The 16,748-nt window shown below is 38.8% G+C and overlaps 1 protein-coding gene across 2 annotated transcripts in view; it reads right to left on the reverse strand.

Moving 5' to 3' along the window:
• The window catches only part of LOC128660597 (collagen alpha-1(XV) chain), a 674,535-nt gene that overhangs the window by 350,454 nt on the left and 307,333 nt on the right, over positions 1 to 16,748 (reverse strand). For both annotated transcript variants that reach the window (XM_053714523.1, XM_053714522.1), the window contains exon 17: positions 5,896 to 5,964. In XM_053714523.1, the coding sequence (XP_053570498.1) occupies positions 5,896 to 5,964 (69 nt within the window). The remainder of the gene's footprint in view (positions 1 to 5,895; positions 5,965 to 16,748) is intronic.

Raw genomic sequence — 16,748 nt, forward strand, 5'->3', positions numbered from 1 at the left:
GTGTTTACTATCCCTTTAAATATTTGCTTTATATTTTATTACCTCCAGCATCTGCATCTTTCACATGCCCTTGATACCATAACTTCTAACTTTTACCAGATGGTATCTGGGACAAAGAAACTGGGTCAAAAAGACTTGTGGGTGAACGCATGGCAACCTGAGGAAAAGGGGCTCACGGTGGACCAGAGACAGAACTAGTTGTTCCATGATTAAATTGGGGATAGTTGAGGGGGGTCTCGTTTCATGGTGACATTTAATGCATAGGGCACTGCAGAGGAAGGCACAGTTGGACAGAGGTCCCAAACTAAGGCCTAGATTTAGAGTTCGGCGGTAGCCGTCAAAACCAGCGTTAGAGGCTCCTAACGCTGGTTTTGGGCGCCCGCTGGTATTTGGAGTCAGTGATTAAAGGGTCTAACGCTCACTTTACAGCCGCGACTTTTCCATACCGCAGATCCCCCTACGCCATTTGCGTAGCCTATCTTTTCAATGGGATCTTTCTAACGCTGGTATTTAGAGTCGTTTCTGCAGTGAGCGTTAGAGCTCTAACGACAAGATTCCAGCCGCCTGAAAAAAGCAGGAGTTAAGAGCTTTCTGGCTAACGCCGGTTTATAAAGCTCTTAACTACTGTGCCCTAAAGTACACTAACACCCATAAACTACCTATGTACCCCTAAACCGAGCTCCCCCCACATCGCCGCCACTCAATTAAAATTTTTAACCCCTAATCTGCCGACCGCCACCTACGTTATACTTATGTACCCCTAATCTGCTGCCCCTAACCCCGCCGACCCCTATATTATATTTATTAACCCCTAACTTGCCCCACACAACGTCGCCGCAAGCTACTTAAAATAATTAACCCCTAATCTTCCGACCGCAAATCGCCGCCACCTACGTTATCCCTATGTACCCCTAATCTTCTGCCCCTAACATCGCCGACCCCTATGTTATATTTATTAACCCCTAATCTGCCCCCCACAACGTCGCCGACACCTACCTACACTTATTAACCCCTAATCTGCCGAGCGGACCTGAGCGCTACTATAATAAAGTTATTAACCCCTAATCCGCCTCACTAACCCTATAATAAATAGTATTAACCCCTAATCTGCCCTCCCTAACATCGCCGACACCTACCTTCAATTATTAACCCCTAATCTGCCGACCGGAGCTCACCGCTATTCTAATAAATGTATTAACCCCTAAAGCTAAGTCTAACCCTAACACTAACACCCCCCTAAGTTAAATATAATTTTTATCTAACGAAATAAATTAACTCTTATTAAATAAATGATTCCTATTTAAAGCTAAATACTTACCTGTAAAATAAATCCTAATATAGCTACAATATAAATTACATTTATATTATAGCTATTTTAGGATTAATATTTATTTTACAGGTAACTTTGTATTTATTTTAACCAGGTACAATAGCTATTAAATAGTTAAGAACTATTTAATAGTTACCTAGTTAAAATAATTACAAATTTACCTGTAAAATAAATCCTAACCTAAGATATAATTAAACCTAACACTACCCTATCAATAAAATAATTAAATAAACTACCTACAATTACCTACAATTAACCTAACACTACACTATCAATAAATTAATTAAACACAATTGCTACAAATAAATACAATTAAATAAACTATCTAAAGTACAAAAAATAAAAAAGAACTAAGTTACAGAAAATAAAAAAATATTTACAAACATAAGAAAAATATTACAACAATTTTAAACTAATTACACCTACTCTAAGCCCCCTAATAAAATAACAAAGACCCCCAAAATAAAAAATTCCCTACCCTATTCTAAATTTAAAAAGTAACAAGCTCTTTTACCTTACCAGCCCTGAACAGGGCCCTTTGCGGGGCATGCCCCAAGAAGTTCAGCTCTTTTGCCTGTAAAAGAAAACATACAATACCCCCCCCCAACATTACAACCCACCACCCACATACCCCTAATCTAACCCAAACCCCCCTTAAATAAACCTAACACTAAGCCCCTGATGATCTTCCTACCTTGTCTTCACCATGCCAGGTTCACCGATCCGTCCTGGCTCCAAGATCTTCATCCAACCCAAGCGGGGGCTAGACATCCACTGAAGAAGTCCAGAAGAGGGTCCAAAGTCTTCCTCCTATCCGGCAAGAAGAGGACATCCGGACCGGCAAACATCTTCTCCAAGCGGCATCTTCTATGTTCTTCCATCCGATGACGACCGGCTCCATCTTGAAGACCTCCAGCGCGGATCCATCCTCTTCTTCCGACGACTAGACGACGAATGACGGTTCCTTTAAGGGACGTCATCCAAGATGGCGTCCCTCGAATTCCGATTGGCTGATAGGATTCTATCAGCCAATCGGAATTAAGGTAGGAATTTTCTGATTGGCTGATGGAATCAGCCAATCAGAATCAAGTTCAATCCGATTGGCTGATCCAATCAGCCAATCAGATTGAGCTCGCATTCTATTGGCTGTTCCGATCAGCCAATACAATGCGAGCTCAATCTGATTGGCTGATTGGATCAGCCAATCGGATTGAACTTGATTCTGATTGGCTGATTCCATCAGCCAATCAGAAAATTCCTACCTTAATTCCGATTGGCTGATAGAATCCTATCAGCCAATCGGAATTCGAGGGACGCCATCTTGGATGACGTCCCTTAAAGGAACCGTCATTCGTCGTCTAGTCGTCGGAAGAAGAGGATGGATCCGCGCTGGAGGTCTTCAAGATGGAGCCGGTCGTCATCGGATGGAAGAACATAGAAGATGCCGCTTGGAGAAGATGTTTGCCGGTCCGGATGTCCTCTTCTTGCCGGATAGGAGGAAGACTTTGGACCCTCTTCTGGACTTCTTCAGTGGATGTCTAGCCCCCGCTTGGGTTGGATGAAGATCTTGGAGCCAGGACGGATCGGTGAACCTGGCATGGTGAAGACAAGGTAGGAAGATCATCAGGGGCTTAGTGTTAGGTTTATTTAAGGGGGGTTTGGGTTAGATTAGGGGTATGTGGGTGGTGGGTTGTAATGTGGGGGGGGGGGTATTGTATGTTTTCTTTTACAGGCAAAAGAGCTGAAATTCTTGGGGCATGCCCCGCAAAGGGCCCTGTTCAGGGCTGGTAAGGTAAAAGAGCTTGTAACTTTTTAAATTTAGAATAGGGTAGGGAATTTTTTATTTTGGGGGTCTTTGTTATTTTATTAGGGGGCTTAGAGTAGGTGTAATTAGTTTAAAATTGTTGTAATATTTTTCTTATGTTTGTAAATATTTTTTTATTTTCTGTAACTTAGTTCTTTTTTATTTTTTGTACTTTAGATAGTTTATTTAATTGTATTTATTTGTAGCAATTGTGTTTAATTAATTTATTGATAGTGTAGTGTTAGGTTAATTGTAGGTAATTGTAGGTAGTTTATTTAATTATTTTATTGATAGGGTAGTGTTAGGTTTAATTATAACTTAGGTTAGGATTTATTTTACAGGTAAATTTGTAATTATTTTAACTAGGTAACTATTAAATAGTTCTTAACTATTTAATAGCTATTGTACCTGGTTAAAATAAATACAAAGTTACCTGTAAAATAAATATTAATCCTAAAATAGCTATAATATAAATGTAATTTATATTGTAGCTATATTAGGATTTATTTTACAGGTAAGTATTTAGCTTTAAATAGGAATCATTTATTTAATAAGATTTAATTTATTTCGTTAGATAAAAATTATATTTAACTTAGGGGGGTGTTAGTGTTAGGGTTAGACTTAGCTTTAGGGGTTAATACATTTATTAGAATAGCGGTGAGCTCCGGTCGGCAGATTAGGGGTTAATAATTGAAGGTAGGTGTCGGCGATGTTAGGGAGGGCAGATTAGGGGTTAATACTATTTATGATAGGGTTAGTGAGGCGGATTAGGGGTTAATAACTTTATTATAGTAGCGCTCAGGTCCGGTCGGCAGATTAGGGGTTAATAAGTGTAGGTAGGTGTCGGCGACGTTGTGGGGGGCAGATTAGGGGTTAATAAATATAACATAGGGGTCGGCGATGTTAGGGCAGCAGATTAGGGGTACATAGGGATAACGTAGGTGGCGGCGGTTTACGGAGCGGCAGATTAGGGGTTAAAAGTGTAATGCAGGGGTCAGCGATAGCGGGGGGCGGCAGATTAGGGGTTAATAAGTGTAAGGCTAGGGGTGTTTAGACTCGGGGTACATGTTAGAGTGTTAGGTGCAGACGTAGGAAGTGTTTCCCCATAGGAAACAATGGGGCTGCGTTAGGAGCTGAACGCTGCTTTTTTGCAGGTGTTAGTTTTTTTTTCAGCTCAAACAGCCCCATTGTTTCCTATGGGGGAATCGTGCACGAGCACGTTTTTGAGGCTGGCCGCGTCCGTAAGCAACTCTGGTATCGAGAGTTGCATTTGCGGTAAAAATGCTCTACGCTCCTTTTTTGGAGCCTAACGCAGCATTTGTTTGAACTCTCGATACCAGAGTTAAATTTATGGTGCGGCCAGAAAAAAACCCGCGGAGCGTTAACAGCCCTTTTACCGCCAAACTCCAAATCTAGCCGTAAGAAAATACAAGACAGCTGTGAGCTATTATGTAGTATGCACTTGTACTAATTTAAAGCATATACTTTGTTACATTATTTCAATGAAGAGTTTCTATATCTTGTGATGAAAAAAGGAAGTGCAATATGTGCATTAAAGGGACACTAAAGTCAAAATTAAACTTCATGATAGAGCACAACATTTTATACAACTTTCACTTCTATTATCAAAATGTACACAATATTTTTTTATATGCACACTCTCTGAGGCACCAGGTCCTGCTGAGCATGTGCAAGAATTCAAGGTATGTACGTATATACAGGTAGCCCTCAGTTTACGCCGGGGTTAGGTTCCAGAAGGAATGGTTGTAAATTGAAACCGTTGTAAATTGAAACCCAGTTTATAATGTAAGTCAATGGGAAGTGAGGGAGTTAGGTTCCAGGCCCCTCTCAAAATTGTCATAAGTAACACCTAATACATTATTTTTAAAGCTTTGAAATGAAGACTTTAAATGCTAAACAGCATTATAAACCTAATACAATAATCACACAACACAGAATATATAATTAAACTAAGTTAAATGAACAAAAACATTTGCTAAACAGCATTATAAACCTAATAAAATAATCACACAACACAGACTTCACTTGCATTTTTCTGCAAACAGTTCTTTCTATGCATTCCAATCTGGACTGATTTATAGACAGGAAGATCTTGTTCCTTTGAAATCTGCTTGATAGCTCAGGTCTGGTTAAACTGATTAATTTAAGCTTGCTTGGCTTTGCTGCAACACAAGCGGACAGCTCCAACTACTGGCTATTTTAATAAATGCACTGCTTCTTAGTGCTTTTCAATAGCAGTCACATGACTGGAAAAAAAGGTTGTTATTCTGAAACGGTGTAAATTGAACCGTTGTAAAACGAGGGCCACCTGTATATGAATTTTGTGATTGGCTGATGGCTGTCACATAGGAGTTTAAGAGATTAAGGAATAGCACAAAGTGAGGCATATGGAACTCTTGCTGCCTTGGAAGACCCTCGCAACAGGCGACATAGAGGGTATGTTACAAATGCCTAGTCACATAATAATTTACGGCTCCTGTCACCCTGGTAGATGTGTTTAACGGAAGTAATTGGGTTGTAGGGAGTATATAACAACAATCTGGCATTTTTTTAATACAAACAAATATAATTATAATTTAAAAAAAAAAAATATTAGGGGAAGGAGTATCCCAGAAAACTCCTTTGAGAACAAGGGGGTGTGCACATTATATGACTTAATGGAAAATAGGGCTGGTCTCCAAATTTTTCAGGGCTGCATTTTATTCCAAGTATTTAGAAAACTATTGCCTCATAAACTTACTTTTAGGCCGCGTGCAGTCATAGTTCCTGCTTGTTTTGTCATATGTAAATCTCCAGATCCTTCCATGTCCTGGTAAACAAAATCATTATTTAGTAATCTGGACATGAATTGAGCTTTATTATAAGCAGATTTTCAGGATAATTACTGACAGGAAAGCATTACATATTGGTCCAAGGCTGGTATTAGATCCCAAAATAAACCCAGCTGCACTGGATCACCATGGCACAAAATAAATGATTACCCAATAGGCTAATATACAAATAAATACACTTTCATTTCATTCAATGGATATAAAAGCCATATAAGAAAATGCGCAGTTTTTTCACTGCTTGCATATAACTAGGTGTTTAATCCCTGCAAAGGACTGATTTTCGGAATCGACGCAGTTAATTATAAAAGAACTACAGAAATAAAGATGAAAGAAAAATGTTGCATAGTGATGGTACTAGGTTTCCTTGTGCGAGATATAGGGAATTCCTATGCTGTTACAGAACCATTTGGGGCTAGATTATGAGGGGCCCACTAACTGTTCTGTGCGAGTGATAAGTGCTATTGTGCGACTGCGCGCATTGGAAATATCGCACGTATTAAGAGTTGAAAGTAAACGTGTTTGCTTGAGCAGAATCGAATTTAACATACGCCGGGTTAGTGTGACTTCAGAGCTCTGCTTAGCTGTTACGCAAGGCAAAAAAGTGGCACAAAACGCATAAAAAATACATTTAAACGTAATACAGTTACTCTCATATTAACACTGTCTGATAAAAATGATTTAAAAATAAAATTAAATTAAAAAGTTATAAGGGCTCAAAATGTGAGGTCTCAGGTGTTAGAAAATTAAAGGCTACAAAGGGCTTTAACATAGAGATACATACATGTCTAAAGATGTGTATGTATGCATATATATATATATATATGTATGTATATATATATATATATATATATGTATGTATATATATATATATATATAATGTTTATATGTGTGTTGTGTACATATTTATTTTTATATATATATATATATATACGTATATACAGTGTATGTGTATATATATATATATATATATATATATATATATATATATATAAAAATATTTAGGAGGTAGGATAAGTGTACTCACACAAATTGTATTCAAATGCCAGGTTGCTAAGAAGCAAGTAGATAGTAGATGTGGAACAAAGCACTCACTGGTCTTGAAATATATCCAAACTTTAGTTTATTTCTAGTGATGTTTCAGGGGGTTCACCCTTCATCAGACCAGATGTACATATGTATTTAAAATATGTATGTGTTGTTTTAGTGTATATTTATTATACATATTTAATATTCCAATGTTCTTCACTTACAGGATAATACATATTTATATATATATATATATATATATATATATATATATATGTATACTGAATATATATATATATATACTGAATAAATATATATATATATATATATATATATATATACTGTATATAAACTATACCTGTATCTCTATTCCTATAGAGATATAGGTATAGATATCTATTTTACACGAACAGTATCAGATATATATATATATATATATATATATATATATATATTTAATAATAAAAAGTACATTATTTTCTATTTGAAAAACATAGGAATGTAAAATATGCGTTTTGCACATAAGGTTCCGCAATTTAGATTTAACACACATGACACCTTATTGAAATATTACATATAAAATATTTAAAAAAACTTTATAAAAATGATATAAAAATGATTAAACATAATGTAAAATATATAGATATATTCAATGTGTTATTTAGACTATGTTACAGTATGTTTAATAATTTTTCATATTTTTTATTATTTTTTTAAAATATTTTAAATGTAATATTCTTATAACGCGTCTATGGATTAATAACTTTTCATGTGCGATAACTCTTGTGTTCTTCACACAGAAATAACGTACTTCACACAGAAATAACGTACCTTTTATTATTAAATATATATTTTTATATATATATATCTGATACTGTTCATGTAAAATACATAACTGTACCTATATAGTTATTTACATATGTATATAGAGAAATATTTAATTAAAAATAAATTGAACATATTCTTCTATGTGAAGAACATTGGAATGGGAAATATTAATATTTCATGTCAGGTTTAACGCTCTTGAATATACGCGGTCCAGCTAGAATGCAAGTATGAGTGTTTGTCGCAGTTTTCACGCTCCATTGAAGTCAAGGGGGGAAATATTCTTTTTGCGCGTGTTGAGTTTACAATCGTTCACAAACGTTTTACTTTCACCTTGTAATACAAGCACAACCTGATGAGCGCAAAAATCCTCCGTTTAGTGTAGTTTACTCTCGAGCAGGAACGCTAAATAGTGCTACACCCATAATCTATCACTTGGATCGGCAACTCATTTAATGAGGGAATCCCTCATTTCCTTAAAAAAAATTATACACAGTGAATTTCCTTGTAGTGCAACTGAAAACTAAACAGATATAGATTTCATTATAATTTGCAGTTTAATATTAATAAATGAGTTAACGAGTTTTATATGAAGATTTTATTCTAAAGCTATTCTGTTTAACTTAAAGGGACAGTCTACACCAGAATTTTTATTGTTTTAAAAGATAGATAATCCCGGGGGGCGGAGCTAGCCTTTGAAAAGACAGGACGCGTCTCCATGAAGCTCCTCTCTCTAAGACAGTGTTTTTCAAGTTATTTGTCCTAAATTTCTGGCATTGGGGCGGTATACACCACATCTAGTGAGACTACATGTTTTCGGATGTTAAGTGGAGCGGATGAAATGACTGCAACCTGTCTAAGTTTCGCTACAATATACGTACGGAGATCAGCTATACTGGATAACGATACTAAGATGGCGGCGGAGTATACTTGGGGAGTGAAAGTGCGACATGAGCTCGAACTTTGTTTACAGAATTTTGAACAGTCCCTAATAAAGGAGATCACCTCTCTTTTTGTTCTGGGGGACTACAGGGCTGCTGACCCAGTGCTATCTTCTTCAGAGACCCAACCATGTACTGCTTTGCTAACGGCCTTTGAGACGCGGCTACCCGGATCTGAGGAGGAGCTCTTGCAAGCAGCTGATAAATTTCCCCACTATGGAGCAAGAGCCCCCCACGGGATATCCTCAGCTCGGTGTGACTTACTTGGCTTATGGGAAGCATCTAGAGAGTGGCCTCAGAGCTGTTCCCATAGGTTTGAGATGCTGTTCCCCTTATGTTCTGCGGAGAAGCCGGCGGAAAGCTATATAGGTCCTGGAGATGGGTTGGCTCAGATCCCCATAGTGGAATTATCGCAGATCTCACACGGCACTAATCTGTCTGCAGTGCCCTCTCAAGATACTACGGTGCGGTCGGAGGTAAGAGACACTACACTCTTGAAAGTGCAGCGAACATTACAAGATGTAAGCAGGAGGTTTACACATCCCACACAAGAAGCTATATGGCCGAAGACTTTGCGGCTGCCGAAGGGGCCCCAACAGATAAATTGGATCACATATCCTAAAGCCGGAATCGGCTAAGATGTCTGCTGCTACTGGTCAGCCACTATGACCCCGACTGTTAAGCTGTAATGTAATCGCTTATTTTCCCGCTGCACATCAAAGTCGCTTTGTCTGGAACTCTCCAAGATGACAGTAATGTTGTACTCCCTAAACTCTGAAAAATATGTGAGACGATTATTATGCTTATGACGGGACATGTTGCTTTTGTGTTATTTGGTGGCCCAGACTGTATGATATAGATACTTGGCCCGTTGCCTAGTTTAAAGGTTATTCTTCATTGCAGTTTAATGTTTATTCTCAAGTGAATGTGAATTTAGCCTTTTTTCAATGTATATCTTAGATGTGCTCACTGTTATATTATTCTCCCTCAAACATAGAGCCATGCCTTTTGCAATGCAGTTATGCTACAAGGTTAGTTAAATTGCATTGAGAAAACGTTAGTCATTATTATAATAGGTTTGTTCACTATTTAGCAGAACCAAGATATGTTTTACTTTAACCCAGGGACTTACTTTCAAGCAGTGCTACACAGCTCTCACCCTCTATATCACAAGCTTATGCAAATTATACGGATAAAACACTATCTGTAATTATACTTTGTTTATTGCTATCTAACTAAACTAAGCTAAGGTTTGCTTTAGTCCAGGGACCTGTACCTTTGGACTTTTTCTCATACTAAGTAAAGTCTAGACTACATAGGGGTATACAACTTTTTCCTCTGTACCAGAGTTTTAATATATGAGTGGTATATTTTGATATCTGCACCTTAGCCACTTCTCGGTCAATATTAAGTGAAAAACGCTGCAGCTATAGGTTGAGGTACATTAATGCTTAAGCTACTATATAAGTTTAGTGGAGCTAGATTTGAGTCACTATTACTATTTTTAACAGGTTTGGCTGGGTTACCTGCGGCCGAGGTGACCTAGCAATTATACCATATGTATATACTGACCTAACGGTATTTTGGGATATTTTAGATGCAATGCTGTATGCTATCCCCTAGCTTATCCATATTTGGATAATTATTATCATTATAGAGTTCTAAGGTCCATTCCAGTAGCATTATCACTATACTTTTACCCAGTCTGAATGGCCATACTGCTTATTTGGTGATCTCATATAAGAGTGCTTGAATACTTATTATATTTCACCGAATAAACCCACCCAAGATCGTTGGTTTCCATAATCAAAGGTATATATATGTTTAATATTTCTCTGACGTCATGTATAGCATAACTAGTAATAGGACTTTCAATACAGATCTTTGTTGTAGTATGTTACCTGATATGTGCCATAATATTTTACCTCTTATAATGTAAGTGTACTATAGCTAGATAGTTGTTGTGTGTTCTTATTGCGTGTGGATACAGTAGTTTTATGGAATTGTATCTATGCGGCAGTATGGATGCAATTCAGACCTATTAAAACTTCGGCTCCACCCCCCCCCCCCCCCTTTTAGGGTTAGTTTACTAAGTAAACATAGGAACGCAGATTCCCTTGAAAATTCCCTTATTATTCTTTACAGTGTAATATAGCGGCTATGGATATCCCCCATCCGTTACCACCTTCTATGACAGTACTGAACTATACAATAATATACCTAAGTTTTTTATCTTTCCCATATTTTTCTATACATGTCTATGAGATGTTCCCGAGTGGCCTGGGAAATAATATGTCATAGTTATAAAAGAGGTCAGCATTCCATTACACAGGGCTTGTTTATATATCTATAACCGCACGAGCTTATTTCTGGAACGGTTTATCTTCTCTGTATGTTAGATGTAAATTATGGACTTTGTTTACTATTCATATCTTTGTTGAGACATGTGCCAATGTCCATTATCATCCTGTAAATTTGTTTATGTTTGATGTTGTATGACCTCAATAAAAATAAAATATAAAAAAAAAAAAAAAGATAGATAGATAGATAATCCCTTTAATACCCATTCCCCAGTTTTGCATAACTAACACAGTTATATTAATATACTTTTAACCTCTGTGATTATCTTGAATCTAAGCCTCTGCGAACTGCCCCTTTATTTCAGTTTTTTGACAGACTTGTAGTTTAGCCAATCAGTGCTTGCTCCCAAATAACTTCATGTGCATGAGCACAGTGTTATCTATATGAAAAACGTGAACTAACACCCTCTAGTGGTGAAAAACTGTTAAAATGCATTCTGAAAAGAGGTGCCCTTCAATGTCTAAGAAATTAGCATATGAACCTCCTAGATTAAGCTTTCAACTAAGAATACCAAGAGAACAAAGCAAAATTGGTGATAAAAGTAAATTGGAAAATTGTTTAAAATGACATGCCCTATCTGAATCATGAAAGTTTATTTTTGACTAGACTGTCCCTTTAACACTTAAAGAGACAGTATACTATAAAATTGGGTTTCCCTTAATGTGTTTCCAATTACTTTTTTTTTACCAGCTGCAGAGTATAAAATGTATTTAGATTTGCTTTTTTAAGGCTTATTTGTGTATATAAATTAGCTGATTTTGTGTTTTAAAGCCACAACCTAATAAAATGGGTTGAGCTTGTAGGTATAATCAAATCTCATTACTTTATTACATTGTGTACATATACCTGCTTCTTTGTCTTATATCTGTCCATATACCAATCACCAATACTTGAAGAAAACAATGTGAAATTAACATTTTATTACCTTATCTCTTCTATAACCAACTGGGAGTGTAATTTCTTCTGCTGGCTGTGCTCACACAGCTTGGCCTTGAGGCCAAAATCTTTCAGGATGGGTGGGGATACCACAGGCTAAATAAACTATTTCAAATGCTAATATAAGGGTAATGGAAATACTTGTAAACAATTTAATACACTCCAGCAGGTAAAGTGAATAATTGGGAACAAATTAAAAGGGAGAACATTTTTGAGTAAACCGTTTCTTTAAATAAATAATCCTATATAATAAAAGGCCAAGTGTGTTTGTCCGAAGCTGTCATGCGCAGTAGACAGCACAGCACGAGGACAAACACACCTGGCCTTTCAGAGTCCCTAGCTGATCTGCAGCCTCTGCATAAGTGGGCGTGACCGAGCGTGGGCAGGGGGCGGGGTCAATGTGAAGGGGGCGTGGTCATGTGTGAATGCCCATGAAAGGGGTGTGGCCGGTGTGAAAGGGGCGTGGCCGGGCGCGGTCACGCGATAGAGGGGACTGGGAGAGAGATAGAGAGGGGAGAGAGATAGATAGAGGGGAGAGAGAAGGGGAAAGAGACAGCAAAAGAGAGGGGGGAGAGAGACAGCAAAAGAGAGAGGGGAGAGAGACATCAAAAGAGAGAGGGGGAGAGAGACAGCAAAAGAGAGGGGGGAGAGAGACAGCATAAGAGAGAGGGGAAGAGAGTGCAAAAGAGAGGGGGGGAGAGAGAGCGCAAAAGAGAGGGGGGAAGAGAGAGCGCAAAAGAGAGAGGGGGAAGAGAGAGCACAAAAGAGAAGGGGGAATAGCGCAAAAGAGAGGGGGGGAGAGAGCGCAAAAGAGAGGGGTGGAGAGAGAGTGCAAAAGAGAGGGGTGGAGAGAGAGCGCAAAAGAGAGGGGGGAGAGAGAGCGCAAAAGAGAGGGGGGGAGAGAGAGCACAAAAGAGAGGGGGAGAGAGAGAGAACAAAAGAGATGGGGGAGAGAGAGAGCGCAAAAGAGAGGGGGAGAGAGCACAAAAGAGAGGGGGAGAGAGAGCACAAAAGAGAGGGGGGGAGAGAGCACAAAAGAGAGGGGGGGAGAGAGCGCAAAAGAGAGGGGAGAGAGGGGGGAGAGAGTGCAAAAGAGATGGGGGAGAGAGAGAGCGCAAAAGAGATGGGGGAGAGAGAGAGCGCAAAAGAGAGGGGGAGAGAGAGCAAAAGAGAGGGGGAGAGAGAGCACAAAAGAGAGGGGGGGGAGAGAGCACAAAAGAGAGGGGGGGGAGAGAGCGCAAAAGAGAGGGGAGAGAGGGGGGAGAGAGTGCAAAAGAGATGGGGGAGAGAGAGAGAGCGCAAAAGAGATGGGGGAGAGAGAGAGCGCGCAAAAGAGAGGGGGAGAGAGCGCAAAAGAGAGGGGGAGAGAGAGATGCAAAAGAGAGGGGGGAGTGAGAGAGCTCAAAAGAGAAGGGGGAGAGAGAGAGCAAAAGAGAGGGGGGAGAGAGAGTGCAAAAGAGAGGGGGAGAGAGAGAGCGCAAAAGAGAGGGGGGAGAGAGAGCGCAAAAGAGAGGGGGAGAGAGAGAGCGCAAAAGAGAGGGGGAGAGAGAGAGCGCAAAAGAGAGGGGGAGAGAGCTCAAAAGAGTGGGGGGAGAGAGAGAGCTCAAAAGAGAGGGGGAGAGAGAGAGAGCAAAAGAGAGGGGGGAGAGAGAGAGCAAAAGAGATGGGGGAGAGAGAGTGCAAAAGAGAGGGGGGAGAGAGAGAGGGCAAAAGAGAGGGGGAGAGAGAGAGCGCAAAAGAGAGGGGGGAGAGAGAGAGCCCAAAACAGAGGGGGGAGAGAGAGAGCGCAAAAGAGAGGAGGGAGAGAGAGAGCTCAAAAGAGAGGGGGGAGAGAGAGCTCAAAAGAGAGGGGGGAGAGAGAAAGCTCAAAAGAGAGGGGGAGAGAGAGAGCAAAAGAAAGGGGGGACAGAGCAAAAGATAGGGGGAGGGAGAGAGCGCAAGGGGTGGGACCGCTGTACTGCAAAAAATGGCCCGTGTGAACGGGCTTTAGGACTAGTTGTATATAATGGGTGTTCTTACAAAAGTATAGGTAATGTTAATAAAGTTATTAAAAAAACACTTTTTTAAACACCGATGAATAACTTGAACTTTAATACACCTTTTAGTATACCATATTTTTCATTGAATTGTTCATTTATGCTTGTAGCTAATCAAAATTCCCTTAGCTGTTACTGTGGGTAAAATAAAGCCAGGAATCTTTATTGATATGATTAGCAGACATCTCATTGTAGAGTCAGTATAAAACTACCTGCAGCACAAATTCTAAAAAAGTTAGATAAAAAGTAAATTCAGCTTTATAGTATTGAATGAATAAAACATTTATGTGATAGAAAGTGAATGCAGGGAAAGAAGCTTCATGGATAGTGTTGTTAAAGAAATATGAAAAGATTTATAGAATAAGTTTAAATTCAATACATCTAGTTTTATAAAATAAAGAGGGCCAGATTACAAGTTGAGTGCAAAATATCGCTTCTGTAAGAGCGATATTTGCACTCCATTTAGTAATACTGTGCATTGCACGGAAGCCTTGCGCTCACAAGAGCACGCTTCCATAGGCTCCAATGGGAGCCTTGTTCTCATACCGTCAGACATGGGATGAGAACTAGCACAGGGCAGGGGGTAAGTCGTGCAGCGATGGGCAGCAAATATAAATATATATGTATATGAATATATATATATACACATATTAACACGTAAATATTTATGTATATAAGCATATACATTTATATTTATAGCAAACACACAGTCCCCATAGACCGCAATGTAAAGGCACTTTTCAGTGCCATATTTTTTCTAACACCCCACACCCACCAACTTTAGCCCCTAAAAACTGTTTTGTGCAGTTTATTTATTTTTTTTATTTTAAAAATGGCACCCTACACTGTATTTTGGGGGCAATTGGTGGATATTTAAAAAATTAACCAGTGATCAGACCTCTGGTTAATTTTTTTAGCGCTAATTGCTACCGCGGGCACGCTGTAAATTAGCACTCCACTTGTAATCTAGCCGAAAATGTTTTCAACTTGACTGCTCTCTTGTGGACTCTCTATGTTATTTGTAGTTTTTGATCTCCTTATTCTCCACAGCAAAATTGGCACAGGGATCATTTTATTGTTTTTTTGAGAATAAAAGGTACATATTTTAGTGCAATATCTAAACCAGTGCTCCACAACTCTAGACTTCAGTACCATTAACAGGCCAGATATTCATTATCTCTCAACTAGAACACAGGGGAAATAATCAGCTGATAGGTGAGAGCAGGTAACCATGGTTCAGCTATTTCTCCTGTGCTCTAGTAAAAGGGACAGTAAACCTACAAAATAATTAGCGCCAACTTTATAAACCAAAGGATTGCAGAGATAAAAAAAATTTCAGAAGCGCTTTGCGGGCACGCTGTCTAGTCACAGCGCGCCCTATCGTGCCATTAATCTGAATGTAGCTCGCTCCTACTCTGGTAAGTGAGCTTACCTTCAGTTTAATGGTGCGATCAACCGCACTGTGACTAGACAGCGTGCCCACGATGTGCTTATGAAAATAAAGACCCGCTCAGTAGAGCTAGGAAAATTTAATTTTGAAATAAAATATCTCTGCGATCCTTTGATTTATTAAGTTGGCGCTAAGCTAATGTTATATAATTCTGAACTATGTGCAGAATTAGATAACATTATTTTGTAGGTTTACTGTTCCTTTAAGATATAATGAATATCTAGCCTGTTAAGGAGGACTGGGTTTGGGAAACACTGATCTAAAGGCTCTACACCCTTTTTATTATTACTCTAATGTTCCTTGGTTACAATGTGTTTAGGGGTTAAATGCATAGGTAAAGCAACATGAACGTCAAAGTTAAAGTTTCATGATTCAGAGAGAGCATGCAGTTTTAAGAGACTTTTCCATTTACTTCTATTATCAGATTTACTTTCTTCTCTTGGCTTAACCCCTTTGCGGGAACATATTCTTTTTGTGCGTTCATGTCGCTTTAAGCTTCTTCAGCAAAAGCGAAATGCGGCAAAGAAAAATTTCCATTCTGTACAGTGAGAGTGAGGATTTGAAAACACAGTGTGTACAGTGAGAGTGAGGATTTAAAAACACAGTCAGTAAAGGGAAAGTGAGGATTTGAAAACACGGTGTGTACAGTAAGAGTAAGAATTTGAAAATATGGTCTGTACAGTGAGAGTGAGGCTTTGAAAACACAGTGTGTACAGTGAGAGTGAGGATTTGAAAACACGGTGTGTACAGTGAGAGTGAGGATTTGAAAACACGGTGTGTACAGTGAGAGTGAGGATTTGAAAACACGTTGTGTACAGTGAGAGTAAGGATTTGAAAACACGGTCTGTACAGTGAGGATTTGAAAACACGGTCTGTACAGTGAGAGTGAGGATTTGAAAATATGGTCTGTACAGTGAGAGTGAGGCTTTGAAAACACAGTGTGTACAGTGAGAGTGAGGATTTGAAAACACGGTGTGTACAGTGAGAGTGAGGATTTGAAAACACGGTGTGTACAGTGAGAGTGAGGATTTGAAAACACGGTGTGTACAGTGAGAGTGAGGATTTGAAAACACAGTGTGTACAGTGAGAGTAAGGATTTGAAAACACGGTCTGTACAGTGAGGATTTGAAAACACGGTCTGTACAGTGAGAGTAAGGATTTGAAAATATGGTCTGTACAGTGAGAGA

This window comes from Bombina bombina, chromosome 5 (assembly GCF_027579735.1).
Source record: "Bombina bombina isolate aBomBom1 chromosome 5, aBomBom1.pri, whole genome shotgun sequence".
NCBI lineage: Eukaryota > Metazoa > Chordata > Amphibia > Anura > Bombinatoridae > Bombina > Bombina bombina.